The following is a 12,668-nucleotide window of genomic DNA, read 5'->3' as shown; positions in this document are numbered from 1 at the left end:
GAGCGCTGACTTGGGCAGGGGGGCGGGGTGACGGGTGCACACACAGACACGCGCCCTTCCTCCCCGCCTGGACACCCCGGGCCTTGGCTGTTCACTCACTGTCTCCTTTGCGGGCACACGACTTCCCCAAGCAGATGATGCCTATTAATCTGGTACCCACCCCCCCAACCGAAGGACACCCAGCATGCTGCAGGGTGGCCAGAACCCACGGGCAGCCATGGGGCACGGCCACTTGAGGCTGGCACCCAAATGACCAGTGCCGAGAGCAAAGGGGTCGCACGGGGCCGGCAGCTCCAGGCAGCTCCAGGGCGGCCCCGCCACACACCTTTACTGAAGCAACGCGCAGCCGCAGTTCAGAGCTTTGGGGGGATTTATTGAGAGGGGGTTTGCACACCATGGGGATGCTGGGCTTCTCTCCAGCGCTGCCAGGCTTCACAGCTGGTGGTCCCCTTCCTGCCACTAGTTGGTGGGCCAGACGGCCACGACCACAATCGCCACGAGCAGCAGTAAAATCACCATGATCATCCCTGGAAAACAGAAGCACCGGAGAGCGCTTTAGCGATTCATGCCGGAAGGGCATCATGCAGCCCCGAACTACCGTGGGGGACGGCGCATGTGGCTCTGTTTTCAGTTTGCATTGATGAAGCATCGAGAAAGCAAAGGGCTTTAGGGTCTGCAAGGAAAAGTTAAATCTAGACTCCATTTTCTCCACTGTCTACATGGCTTTGCCTTTTCTTCTTGAGCCCAAGATACTTAATGTCACTCATCGGTAAAAGTATCCAGTGGAGGGGCACCTGGGTGGCTCAGTGGGTTAAGTGTCTGCCTTCGGCTCAGGTCATGATCTCCGGGTCCTGGGATCGAGCCCCCTGTTGGGGTCCCTGCTCAGCCAGGAGCCTGCTTCTCCCTCTCCCTCTGCCCCTCCTCCCCAAGTGTGCTCGCTCTCTCTCAAATAAATAAAAATCTTAAAAAAAAAAAAAATAAAGATTTATTTATTTGAGAGAGAAAGAGAGAGCGTGTGGGGGGAGGGACAGAGGGAGAGAATCTCAAGCAGACTCCCTGCTGAGCGCAGAGCCTGATGCAGGGCTGGATCTCAAGAACATGAGATCACAACCTGAGCCAAAACCAAGAGTTAGACACTCAACCGACTGAGCCACCCAGGCGCCCCACGTAGCATGCTCTTCAAACTCAACCCCCGTGAAGCACAGCATGGGCACAGTGTCAAATATTAAGAAGGGACATAAAAATATATCTCCCTGTGACAGTGGATGATTTTTTTCTAACACCCCCTGTTTCTCTGATGACCTGACCTTTCACGAGTAACCCCTCTCGGGACCTACGATTTCTCCCCAACTTCACATGGACACTAACCCAAGCCTCTCCATCAGGGCTCAGCAAACTGTGGCCCCTTGGGCCAAATCTGGCTGTTGGCCTGTTTTCGTACAACCCCTGAGCCAAGAATGGTTTGTACATTTTTAAGGGTTGTCAAAAGAGACAAAGGAGAAGATGTGACGCGCTGTCTGTGGTCTGCAAAGCCTAAACTATTTACTATCCGGTCTTTCACAGAAGTGTGCAGATCTGTGCTCTACATCACTGTGGCCGGTAACGACCCAGCTGCAGCCCGGTTCATCCACGGAGGCTCTGGTTTCCAGCTGTCTCTCCACTTCTCTCCTCTGGGGATTTTCTCTCTTCCTTGTAAATTCAGCTACGCATCAGCATTTGAGGGGCGAGGCTGGGATGTTTCATCTTGTGTTTAGAGACGCGTGTAGTAAGGTGCGCGCATCTGTGTGCGGGTGAACGTTATCTCAGTCCATCTTCTGGCCAGAACCAGAAGAATATATCTCCTCTTCATTCACTTCTGCCTCCAGAAACATCTTCAGGTTGACCAAAAGCTCCCCCCTGGGCAGGAATCCCACGACGTCCTGGCTGGGCTGAGAGATTGTCCTGTTTAGCATCAGGGACCAGCATGGAACTGGAGGACAAAGATGGACTGAGGAGCGTTGGGGGGCACCTGCTAGCACTACAGAACGCAGGGTAACCTCAAAGACAAGGGGGAAGCCTGGGTGCTGAGAAAAGACGGGAGACGAGGCATGATGTTTCAGTTACTGCTGCTCAGGCAGGATCGGAGCTGGGGGAGCGCTTGGGGCGGCGAGGCTGGTTGTGCAGCTGGGGTCCTGGACTGGGGGGGGAGGGGACGGCCGAAGGAGAGGCCGACACCAAGGACCCTGAGATTCACAGTGGGTGGTGACAAGCACAGCGCAACAAGAGACGGGAGCGAGGAGATGGAGGACAGTGACTGGCTGGGAAGAAGAAACCGCACGCCCGGTTTGAGCTCATACACAATCCCAGGGAAGGGGCCTCTACGAGCCAGTGGCTACCTCCACCCCCTTCCTGGGCCACGGCGGCGTGCCCACCTGCCGCCCGCTCTGCCCAATCTGTTCCCCATAACTGAGCCAGAGTGTAAACCAGATCAGGTTACTGGCTACCTTGCAACTCTCAGAGGGCTCAGCTGAAATCCAAACTCTACGGGGGCCTCGAAGGCCCCGCATGATCTGGGTCCCGCAACCCCGGCAGCCACGCTCTGCACCTGGCCTCCAGCCATCCGGTCTTCGGCCTTGGGTTACGCCCCTTCCTGCCCCCCCTTGGCCTACTTGCTCCCTACTCCTCCCCCAGAAGCCAGCATCAATGTCACTTCCTCAAGGACCTCCTCCCTGGCCTCCCATGAACTGTGCTCGGGCTGTCCCTCCGATGTGCCCGCAGTGCCCCTTCTTCAATCACGATTTAGGTGCTCAGACACGGTCCCCACCACTGGCATGTGAGGGTCCGACCCAGGGGCTGAGCCTGTCCAGCTCACCGCCACATCCCCCGTACCTAGAATAGAGCCTCACCCACAGAAGAGGCATGGACCGTTTGCTGGGTGTTTTTTATATAAACACATAAATGTGTTGACTATCTGGAAGGGATGAGAACCAATAAGAAAGACAAAGCAGGAACAGTCAACAGAGAGAGAGAGAAGCTGAGAACGTGTGTCAAGGATGCCAAAGGGAGAGAAGATTCAAAAGGCGGTCAGTGCCAATCGACAGACACCAGGAGGCCAAACAGAAGCTTCTGGGCTGGGAGTCCTTTAATGGGACAGTTCAGCTGCCGGGTGGGTGGGCCTCCTGGAACCATCATTAATACAGCAATTCCTCTGTAAGCTGGTAATGATTCTATCGCAGAAACTGCGAGTCACACACTGCATGGGAGCAAACGGGGGCCCTCTGGCTGCGACATTTTCACCAGGTTTCGGTAAAGGGGTGCGCGCAGACAGTCAAGTGAGGAAGTCATCTTGAGATGGCAAGTGACCGTGACCAGCTGAGGCCAGTGCAGCCTTTGGGATTCTCCCAAAGAGCAGGTGTTCACATACCTTACCCCACGGCAGCACTTTCTCTTTAAGAGTCTGGCCTTCTTGGAGTGAGGCCCCGGCTCTGGCACCTTCCTTGAATGGAGTCTCTCTTCTCTTAAGGATGTTTCGGGAAGAGTGACCAAGGCTCGTACTGAAGCCAGGGAGGGCTAAGCCGTGCCAGGCATGGAATACGCGCGGGCCCCAGGTGGGACGGTGGGCACATCGCCTTGCTCACTGACTTTCTCAGCCGGGGACAGCTCCCCGTGTCACCTGGGAGGGAAAGCTCTGGAACTGGTGAGCCCAAGAGTCAGCCCAGGAATCCAGGTGGGACCCACCCCTGCTCCATCTCTTCTCCTTTCTCTGCACCCGCGGGGCCTGTGCAGGGGGAATCCTGGCCCCCGACACAAAGTGGGGCTTATCAGGGACGGGGGGGCCCCAGGCTCGTTGGGGCTGAAAAATGGGGATACAGAGTTTCGACTCGGTTTTCTCCTCTTCTCTTTTCTTTTTCCTTCCTCCTCCCCGCTTTGCACTTTGTATGGTGGAAACTTAAATAGAGACGAAAGTGGACAGGAGGGCATAATGCACCGTGATGCACAAGGATCGATTCGTGGCCAGTCTGGTTTTACCTGTGCCCTCCCCCGCGCCCTGGATTCTCTTGGAGGGAACCCCACACATACTTCCTCTCCCACTATGTCAGTGCGGATCACTCACAGATAAAGCATCATTAACACAAAAAAAGTCACCACCACACGGAAGGGTGGACGATTTGCCTTTTCTTCAAGACAGAGGCAGGGAAGAGCCTCCAGCCCTTGAGACACAGGAAAGTGGCTCCGGCCTAGAGGTCGCAGGAGACCACATGGCCGGAGGGAATAGTATTGTTGAGAGAGAGAGAGAGAGAGAGAGAGAGAGAGAGAGAGAACTTCTTTCTTTTGCCTCTGAGTAGTGAGTAAACCTCAGGGGGTCTGCTCATCCATCCCCCAGCTAAGGAAATGTTTGACATTTCAGAACAGCAAAAGACAGTTGAACTTCTGGGAACCTGCCAACTTCTCGAACAATGAAGGCTCTCTGCCCCCAGCCCCAGCACAGAAACACCTGGCGAGGCTCCTCCTGAGCACAGGACCCTTCCCGCCACGCTTCGCTCGGCTCCACGCACTGCTGGGCAAGGCACACACACCCACGTGCCCCGCGCAGTGGCAGGCTCGGGGAGCCGGAGGCCCAGGCGTGGAAAAAAAATGGCCATTGCCTTTGGTCAGTTTACCAGATGGGGATTACTCAACCCCTTACAATATTTACAAGTCCAGCTCATGGCAATTAAAAAAAGACGTAAGAAAACAAACTCCTTTTCGGACTGGGAAGGGACACGGTTCTCTCTGGAACAGTGCTGTGTTTTCTGAAGATTGTTCATCGGGATTAATGGCCCATATTTTTTCCAGTGAAACACTGGAAACCTGCAAATTAATGCAATGCATCTGCCACAGTTGAGCATAGGTAACGGCTCTTGCTGCTTACGGAGGAGGGAGGGGAGGGGGAGGAGGGGGCGTAGGAGGGAAGGGAGGAGATGGGGAGGAGGAGGGAAGGGAGGAGAAGGAAAGGGAGGAGGAGAAAGGGGAGGAGGAGGGGGGAGGAGGGGGAGGAACACGGACTCTGTCTCTTCTTGGGAGAGTGAGGGCGGACCTCAGCACAGCGCTCAGCTGTAGGGGACGCGCAGCTAAGCGCTAAGCGCAGGGGGAGCGGAGGGGTGACGGGGTAGCAGGGAGGCGGATGCAAAGGGCAATGTTATCTGAAGTCTCCTGATCTGGTTTTGCTTATCACAGGCTGCCTGTGATTGTCCCCGGTGTATCTACACTGTTAGCGCCCGCGATCACCACTGGAGCTCCGCGGCAGACATTTAGGAAAGACTCCCGTGGCTGGCTGGGCTTTTTCCAGTTGTGCCTGTTGACAGGTGACATTTGCTTATGCATTAACCAGTGGGTTCTCCCTGATCAAACAGATTTCTTGCAACAGACTGCCTGAGCTGAGGTGGGGGATGAGCAGGAGAAAAGACAAAACTGGAATATTTGTTTTCCAAAGTTCATGTAAATGTTCCCTTTAATCCCATTACTGGGCAAATAAGCTAAGAAAAGAGTAGACGCCCAGCAGAGAAGGTGAGCATATTTACATTCTGAGTCTTGGGCCAGAGGGCGCAGAACAGCAGGTGCCCCTGAGACCCCCACCAACGCGGGAGCTGGGTGCAAGGCGGCGCGGGGTGGGCCCCCAGCAGCCTTCCTGCCCCCAGCGTGAAGTTCAGGTGACTTGGGAAAGGGGCATGGACAGCTTCACCCCTCCCCTGCAGCCCCTCCTTCACACCACAGTTCCGCAAACAGTGCTTTCGTTAAAAAACCAAGCACAAGTCTTCTCTGATGTTCTGACTTTGGTTCTGTTCTCACCTGGCACTCAACCCACCCCCGGGCTTTCTGCTCTCCATTGGAGGGTGAGCCCTCCTGGGTAGCTCTGGTGGGCTCCGTCCCCTCAACAGACCTCCTGGCCCCCCTCTCCCCTCTGCTTTTGCCCTCTGCCCCGTCACCCTCCGCAGGGCACAGCCTGGGACCCTCGGCCGGGACCCTGCTTCCTCACTGCCCCTGCAGCCAGAGACGCTCGTCCTCCACCCGTCAATGCCTGCATTAGTTACTAATATTCCTTCCCTTAGGCCGAATGATCTGCAACAACAGGGATCCTGCGGTCTGATGTGGTGGCAGGGGCGCTGGTCGGGGGAGTCAGGGAGGCCCGACCTCCATTCCTTCGCGGCCAGTTCAATTCCACCATCTGTAAAAGCCCCAAAATACCGACTTCCTAGGGGTGTGGGGGGAATTCGGTAAGATGAGGTGCGGGAGGCTCCCAGGGCGAATCTGGCGCACCATAAAGGGCAGCGCGGATGACAGTAATTACCCCTGCTTACGGGACCCGAGGCCCAAGAAGAGAGCCCGCGTGTCTGCATGCAGGTGCTGCCCAGTGTCCCGGACAGAGCCAGGCTCACGGCCTAACGACAGAACTCAAGATGCCATTCCTCCCTGAAGGGAAGGGAGAGGAGCCGAGCCGGAGGGAACCCCCGGGTGGCACTCCGTTCAGACACGGAGCCCCGTTCCAGCTGTGGCCCGGCCGTGATGACGGGTATCCAGGAAAGGTTGGAAGTTCGGGGCGGAATATCTGGCAGCCCTTTGGGTCATCAGCCACAGGAAGGGCAGCTGGGCTGGGCGTGGGCTGGTTGCAGCAGGAAGGCGAGCAGAACCAGCCAAGGGGACACCAGGTGACAGGAGTGGCGGGCTCCGGGGTGGGGTGCAGAGGGGGGCCCCGCAACAAAGGCCAGATCAGAGGGGAAGGCAGTGCCGAGGCCGGGGTCACGGGCAGGAGGACTTGGAGAAGCACAAAGCAAACCCAAGGGGAACCTAAGAAGCCTGACTCTGGAGTCGTGCCCGGTCCTGGAAGCCGGTCAGCCCCACGGGGGGACGCCGGGCACCCCAGCAGCGCCCGCACAAGGTATCACAAGTAACAGCACTGCAGCGAGAACAGAAGGAACACAGGGGAAGGGCTGCCGTTATGCCGCTAGACATACGTGGGCTCAGAACGTGCCATGCTCCCATCCTCTGCCGTTCCCACCAGAACAGTGCCCCCCGGTTTGTAGGTGAGGAAGTGGGGGCTCAGGGCTTAGCCCCGCCGGCCCTACGGGAGCCCCAGGAAGGCCGTAGGCCACCAGCAGGGCTGGCTCCAGGCCACGCTCCCTGGGAGGGAGCCCCGCGGGGCTGGGCCCGGCCGGGGAGCGGGCTCAGGAGGGGACCCAACCAGGGCGACGGTAGGAGGCCGTGTCTGTGACACCGAGTGACGGACCCCTCAAAGAAACACGCGAGAAGGGGCACCCGGGTGGCTCAGTTGGTTAAGCGACTGCCTTCAGCTCAGGTCATGATCCCGGGGTCCCAGGACCGAGTCCCGCGTCGGGCTCCCTGCTCAGTGGGGAGTCTGCTTCTCCCTCTGACCCTCCCCCAGCTCGTGTTCTCACTCTCTCTGTCTCTCTCTCAAATAAATAAAACCTTAAAAAAAAAAAAAAAAAAGACACACAGGAAGGCAAAGGATCGGCCCAGAATCGGCCTGTGCTTTGGTTCTGATCGAAAACCAAGAAAATTAAGATGAAACAGATCTTAGCGTTGCTTTGGCATTTACATCACCCTGAGTGTTTGTCTCTGCCTTTGGACAGGATCACGGCCCCGGGACAAGCACACCGGGCCCACGTGACCAAACCCTGGCTCCTGTGGAAAGGCCAAGCTTCCTGAAGGTACTGTACTCTTGTCTGGAGGGGCTCTGGAAGGGGCAAGCCTGGTGCCCCTTCCAGAGGGGGTCTGTGCGGGATCTCTGCTGGAGTGACGTGGGGAGGCGAGAGGGACACCTTCCTCACCCTGCCCTCTAAAGTTCCAGGCCCCATCTGGGGACCATCCATCTCCCTGGTCCCGGGGCTGCCAACCCATCTCGATGCGAACGAGAGGCAAGCTCCACATCCACAGAGAAGCTGGAAGAAAGTCAACTCTGGAGAGAAGGCGGGAGACTGGGGGGAAGGAGGATGGTGTGGGGAGACATCTGGGGGCCAGAGAGACTGAGCGGCCTCGGCAGGAAGCAGGAATTGGGGAAGGTAGCCTGACAAGAGTGGGGGATGGGACGAAAAGACGGGCTCGCCTGAAACAGGAAATTGAAAGGAATTAAGACTGTAAGAGCGGGGGTGGGCGAGGAGCGGGATGCAGGCCTAGGGAAAGGCAGGTTCCCAGGCTCTGGGCTCCAGGGACCAGGCCCCTGCCTCTCTGGGCGTCCGGTGGCTCTGTCACAGCCAGGAGGCCCCCATGAGGCCAAGCCCTGATGCTCGGTCTTTGGAGACGGGACAGGACAGCGCATCTCACCAGCCAGGGCAAATCATGTCGCAACCAAGGGGTCAGACCTGTGGGTCAAGCTGTTCTGATGGGCAGCCAACCCCGGGCAGGTCTGACCCCAGGGTAAGGGTCTGGCCAAGAGAGTTAGATTTCACCACAGCAGAACGGCCCGATGGGTGCAAAGACACGCGTGTGGCTCTTCGCGGGCCTCCCAGTCTCAAGAGAGGGACAGAAAATCAACCGGCCCCCGCCTCCGCAAAACAAAACAAAAACACTCTGCAGATGATAGGGCTCCTTGGAGGGAGTATGTAAAAACTCGGCCATTCCTGTTGCTTCCTGCACAGAAAAGTGCTGACGAGTTCCTAGGCCCCATCTGTGTTCTTAAAGTGTTACTCATTTCCCTTCCCCGAAGTACGTTCAGTCCAGCAAATCACCACAGTTCAACAGCAGAACTCCATTGTAAATAGATGATCCTTCATATTGGCCATCAAAAGCAGCTTATTAGGAGTTGTCAAGTCAATAATTTAATGCCAATTCTCTGGCGCATCAATATTTGCTAAGAAATATCCCCTCGTTGGGCTGCGTGCTCCCCCTGGGAAAGCAAGGCTGTCTGGAATCTGGCAGAAATTCAAGTGTCTTTGAAAAGACAGTCAGGAACTCTGTTATGGATATCTTGTTTTGACAATTCCCTCTTGACTAAGTGTCAGAAGATTTCTGGATGGCTCCAGTCAGGCTATGGATTCACCATTACGAACCCCTCCGTTTGCGCTGTTTGCGCTAACAAACATCACCTGGCATCAATTAGGGAGACTGGGCAAGGCGACAGGAAGAAGCCGCCTGCCAAAGTTCTACGTCAGGTACAGAAAGAAAGGGCACGGAGGTATGGCCATCAAGGGGATACTTTTTCAATACATGAGATGCTTATCCCTCGGATTTTTTTTTTTTTTCCTAAAGCAAATCATTTGCCCAAGATGCAGAAGCCCACTGGGTGGTATATTTGAACGGAGGCTCTGAGTTCTAAACCCAGGAGAACATCCTCCCGGGAGGGGAGTGGGGGCAGCAGCTATGTGTCTGTTCAACTTGACCCTGCCGTCCGCACAGCTGGTGGGCCCAGCGGCCAAGCCCGCGTGAGGCCACCGGGCTCTCTTCCCCAGGAATTGGGATGTTCGGACTGAGTGGAGTTGGGGCTCAGTCACCGTAACGGGGACACTCGGGGGGGGTGGCCAAGAAAATGGGCCCGGGGGTCCCCGGATGTGCCGTGGTTCCGAGTCTTCCTGGCTCAGTTATCCCTGGGATTCTCGAAAGTCACCCGATATCATGCAAACAAATGACACGTTCTTTAACCTAAACGAGCCAGAGCCCTTTCCTCTGACTTGTAACCGAGACCTTTCAGTAAAGAGATCATCAGCAAAAATAACTATTTGTCTCCAATTATTTGGGAAAATGGAAGGGCGACGCAAGGACGGTTTCGCTTTACTGTATGGCGCTGAAAGAACATCGAAGGTGCCAGGGGCTGAGGTCCCATCGAAATACCTCGCCAGCAAGAGGCCTTCTCAGACACTCTCTCGCAGTCACGCCTCCAATGATGTCACAGATATTCTTGGGGTAACGCTATAGATGCTGTCCTAAAGAGTCAAAGCGAACAGGAGATGCGCTCGGGTTCTGGGGCAAGAGGTTATTGGGAGCAGAAGTTGGGACAGGAGAGCCCCCCGCCTGTAAACAAGGCGAACAAGAACCCCTTGGATGGGGTGAGTGAGTTGCTTATACACATCACGTGCATTACATATTGAGGTGCTCGGTAAATGTTCGATCAACAAGGAAACAGGAGGTCCCCACTCCTGATGTGGTTAGGAAAGCAAAAACAGTATCGAGAGCCTCTGGATTCTGCATCTCTACAATGGATTTTGATTTATTTATCTTTTTAAAAGAATTTTATTTCTTTATTTAAGAGAGAGAGAGAAGGGAGCATGGCAGGGGGCAGAGAGAGAGGGAGAAGCAGACTCCCCACCGAGCAGGGAGCCCGACGTGGGGCTTGATCCCAGGACCCTGGGGTCAGGACCTGAGCTGAACGCAGATGCCCAACTGACTGAGCCACCCAGGCGTCCCTGGATTTTGATGTATTTAACAAATATCGACTGATGGATCTACAGAGTGCCAGGCACTGTTCTAGTCATTGGGGATACAGCAGCGAACAAAAAGACAAAAATCCCTGCCCTCACTGAGTTGCTATTTGTGTGTGTGCGCTCATGCGCGCGGCGGGGGGAGGGGGGTACAGTGGGTAAAGACAGACAAAGACCAAAATAAGTAAATTACATAGTGTACTCGAAGGTGCAAAGGGCTACAGAGAAGAACAAAGCTTCTCTCTTCCCATTGTGATTGCTAGCTGGTAGCTCAGAGGCACAGATCCCCCCTCCCTCCGGTTCTGGGGGCAAAAGCGGGAGGGAGTGCTAATGCTTTCCAGAAAACAGCCATCCCACAGTGGGATCTGGAAACGTGTTGCGGGTAAGATGAGGGTGCCTTCCTACGTGGCATCAGGAAACAGCCATCCCTGAACGCTAGTAACACGTAAGCTCAGCAACAACACATGACGAAAGCCGGTTGGAACGACGGGTGACGTCATGACAAGTGGAAACAGAAAGGGGACTTATTCTGGAGCGCTGAAAAAGGCGGGCCCGCGAGGCAGACCTTGTCAGTGGGTCGCCGGCACTTTCCAGGACGAGTTCCCCATACGGCCTGTTCTGACAGCTCTGTGCCCAAATGAACAGTGTGCTTCGGAAACAGATGGCTGCTGTCTTTTTTGGGGGAGGCCGGTTCACTTTAGAGGGGCGCTGGCCCCCGCTGCTTGCTGAAATCTAGAGGAAGCCAGGCTCTGGCTGCAGAAGGAGGAGGAGGGGGTAGGCACCAGGGGGTCACCAGAAGTTTGGAAGAATTGGGGTGAATGCATTTCAGGGGGATAGCCAGTACCACTTCGGGGGCGTCAGGCGGTCAGCCACTCTGTCAACCCCGAGGCCACATCTGCCCCCCCAAAGCTCAGCATTCCTTTGGCCTCCGAGGTGACACGGACCCTGTACAACCAAGAGCCACAGAGGAGAAACGCGACCGGTAAGAGCCGTGGGAGGAAGAAGCAGTAAGGGCTGGAGAGAGCTGCCCGACATGGTCCTTTCCTTGGAAGAGCGAAGTCTTTTCCCAAAGAGCCAGAATGTACATCATGATCCCTCAGTTCAGTGGCGCAGCCTGCCTCACACCATGGCTCTGGCGTCTGGGGAAGGGACCCCATCCTCTGCGCCTAAAATCGGGGGGAACACCAGCCCTCAGCTCCCAGAGCTGCCACGGAGACGAAATGAGGTAGGATGCTCCGTGCTGAGCACCCTCCCTGGCCCGTGGCACGTTCTCAACTGACATCAGCTGCCATGACTCCTGCCGGAAATTGTTCTGGCTACAAAAGAGGCCTTCACAATCTGTACTCTTTGGACAGAAGACGCTTCGGTCTGCACCCTATCCGCAAGTCCCTCTGGTCGCCAACACTGCCGCATCCTCCCACTAGACAACACCAACACCAGGAGGAAAGGGGACCCCTGAGGAGGACGGGACTGCCCTCCCTCACTTTTGAAACACTCTAGCACAAACACAGCCAGCCTAAAAAGTGTTGAGCAAGGATTCTGTTGGCAAGAAGGATGAACAGAGAAGTATTTGAGGCCCAAGGATTCAGAGCGCACAACAGGGGAAATCTGCCTGGGGTGCCGTCCATAAGAAAGGGGGCTTATATCACTTTCGGGGATAAGACGACCTAAGGAGAAGTCCTCCTCTCTCTTCCCCTGAAGGTGGTCAGTGTGGACGAAGATACAGTCCGAGAAAGGCCATCTTGATGACAGAACTGAGTGTCCCAGGCCTCACCAGTTAGACCGTTTGTGCCAACACCAGGTAAGTGCCCGTTGTCACAAGCCATGCACAAAATAGACCTGCCTTACAGATGCGTGTCGTTGGTGCAAATAATAAAAGGTGTTTGAGGATAACGTGGCAATGATGTCATCAGCTTCTCCTGATCCAGTCTTTTGGAAACAAGTAGTACAGACGATCCAAAATGTCAGATTTGGCTTTGAAACATTTGTTGACTTACACTGAACTTGGTCTGTCAGATAATTTCAGCAATCATTTCAAGGCCAAATAGCAAAGTTGAATTATGACACATTCCCAGTGCGAGGATCCAGTTTTCCCACCTTGGCTGCTCCCGCTCGGTGCTCCATGATCTCTCACACCTCCGTGCCTTGGCTTGGGGTTGTTCACACTGCTCCAGAGCCCTCCACAGTTTCCACTCACCCAACACACAGATGCTGGCTTTTGGCCTCGGCTCAAAAACGTTCCCTCCCCAGTGACACCTCCTCTCCCGTGCCCAAGGGACC

General features: G+C 55.6%; 1 protein-coding gene across 1 annotated transcript in view; it reads right to left on the bottom strand.

Annotated features, from left to right (window-relative positions):
* Positions 1 to 352: 352 nt before the first annotated feature.
* The window catches only part of STX8 (syntaxin 8), a 237,272-nt gene continuing 224,956 nt past the window's right edge, over positions 353 to 12,668 (bottom strand). The window contains exon 6 of the mRNA XM_081805716.1: positions 353 to 527. Within this exon, the coding sequence (XP_081661842.1) occupies positions 460 to 527 (68 nt within the window). The 3' untranslated portion in view covers positions 353 to 459. The remainder of the gene's footprint in view (positions 528 to 12,668) is intronic.

The sequence above is a fragment of the Leptonychotes weddellii genome, chromosome 15, assembly GCF_054177405.1.
Source record: "Leptonychotes weddellii isolate Sample4059 chromosome 15, ASM5417740v2, whole genome shotgun sequence".
In the NCBI taxonomy this organism is placed as follows: Eukaryota; Metazoa; Chordata; class Mammalia; order Carnivora; family Phocidae; genus Leptonychotes; species Leptonychotes weddellii.
Note: the sequence above shows the minus strand (reverse complement) of the source record. Positions and strands in the feature narration are given on the sequence as shown.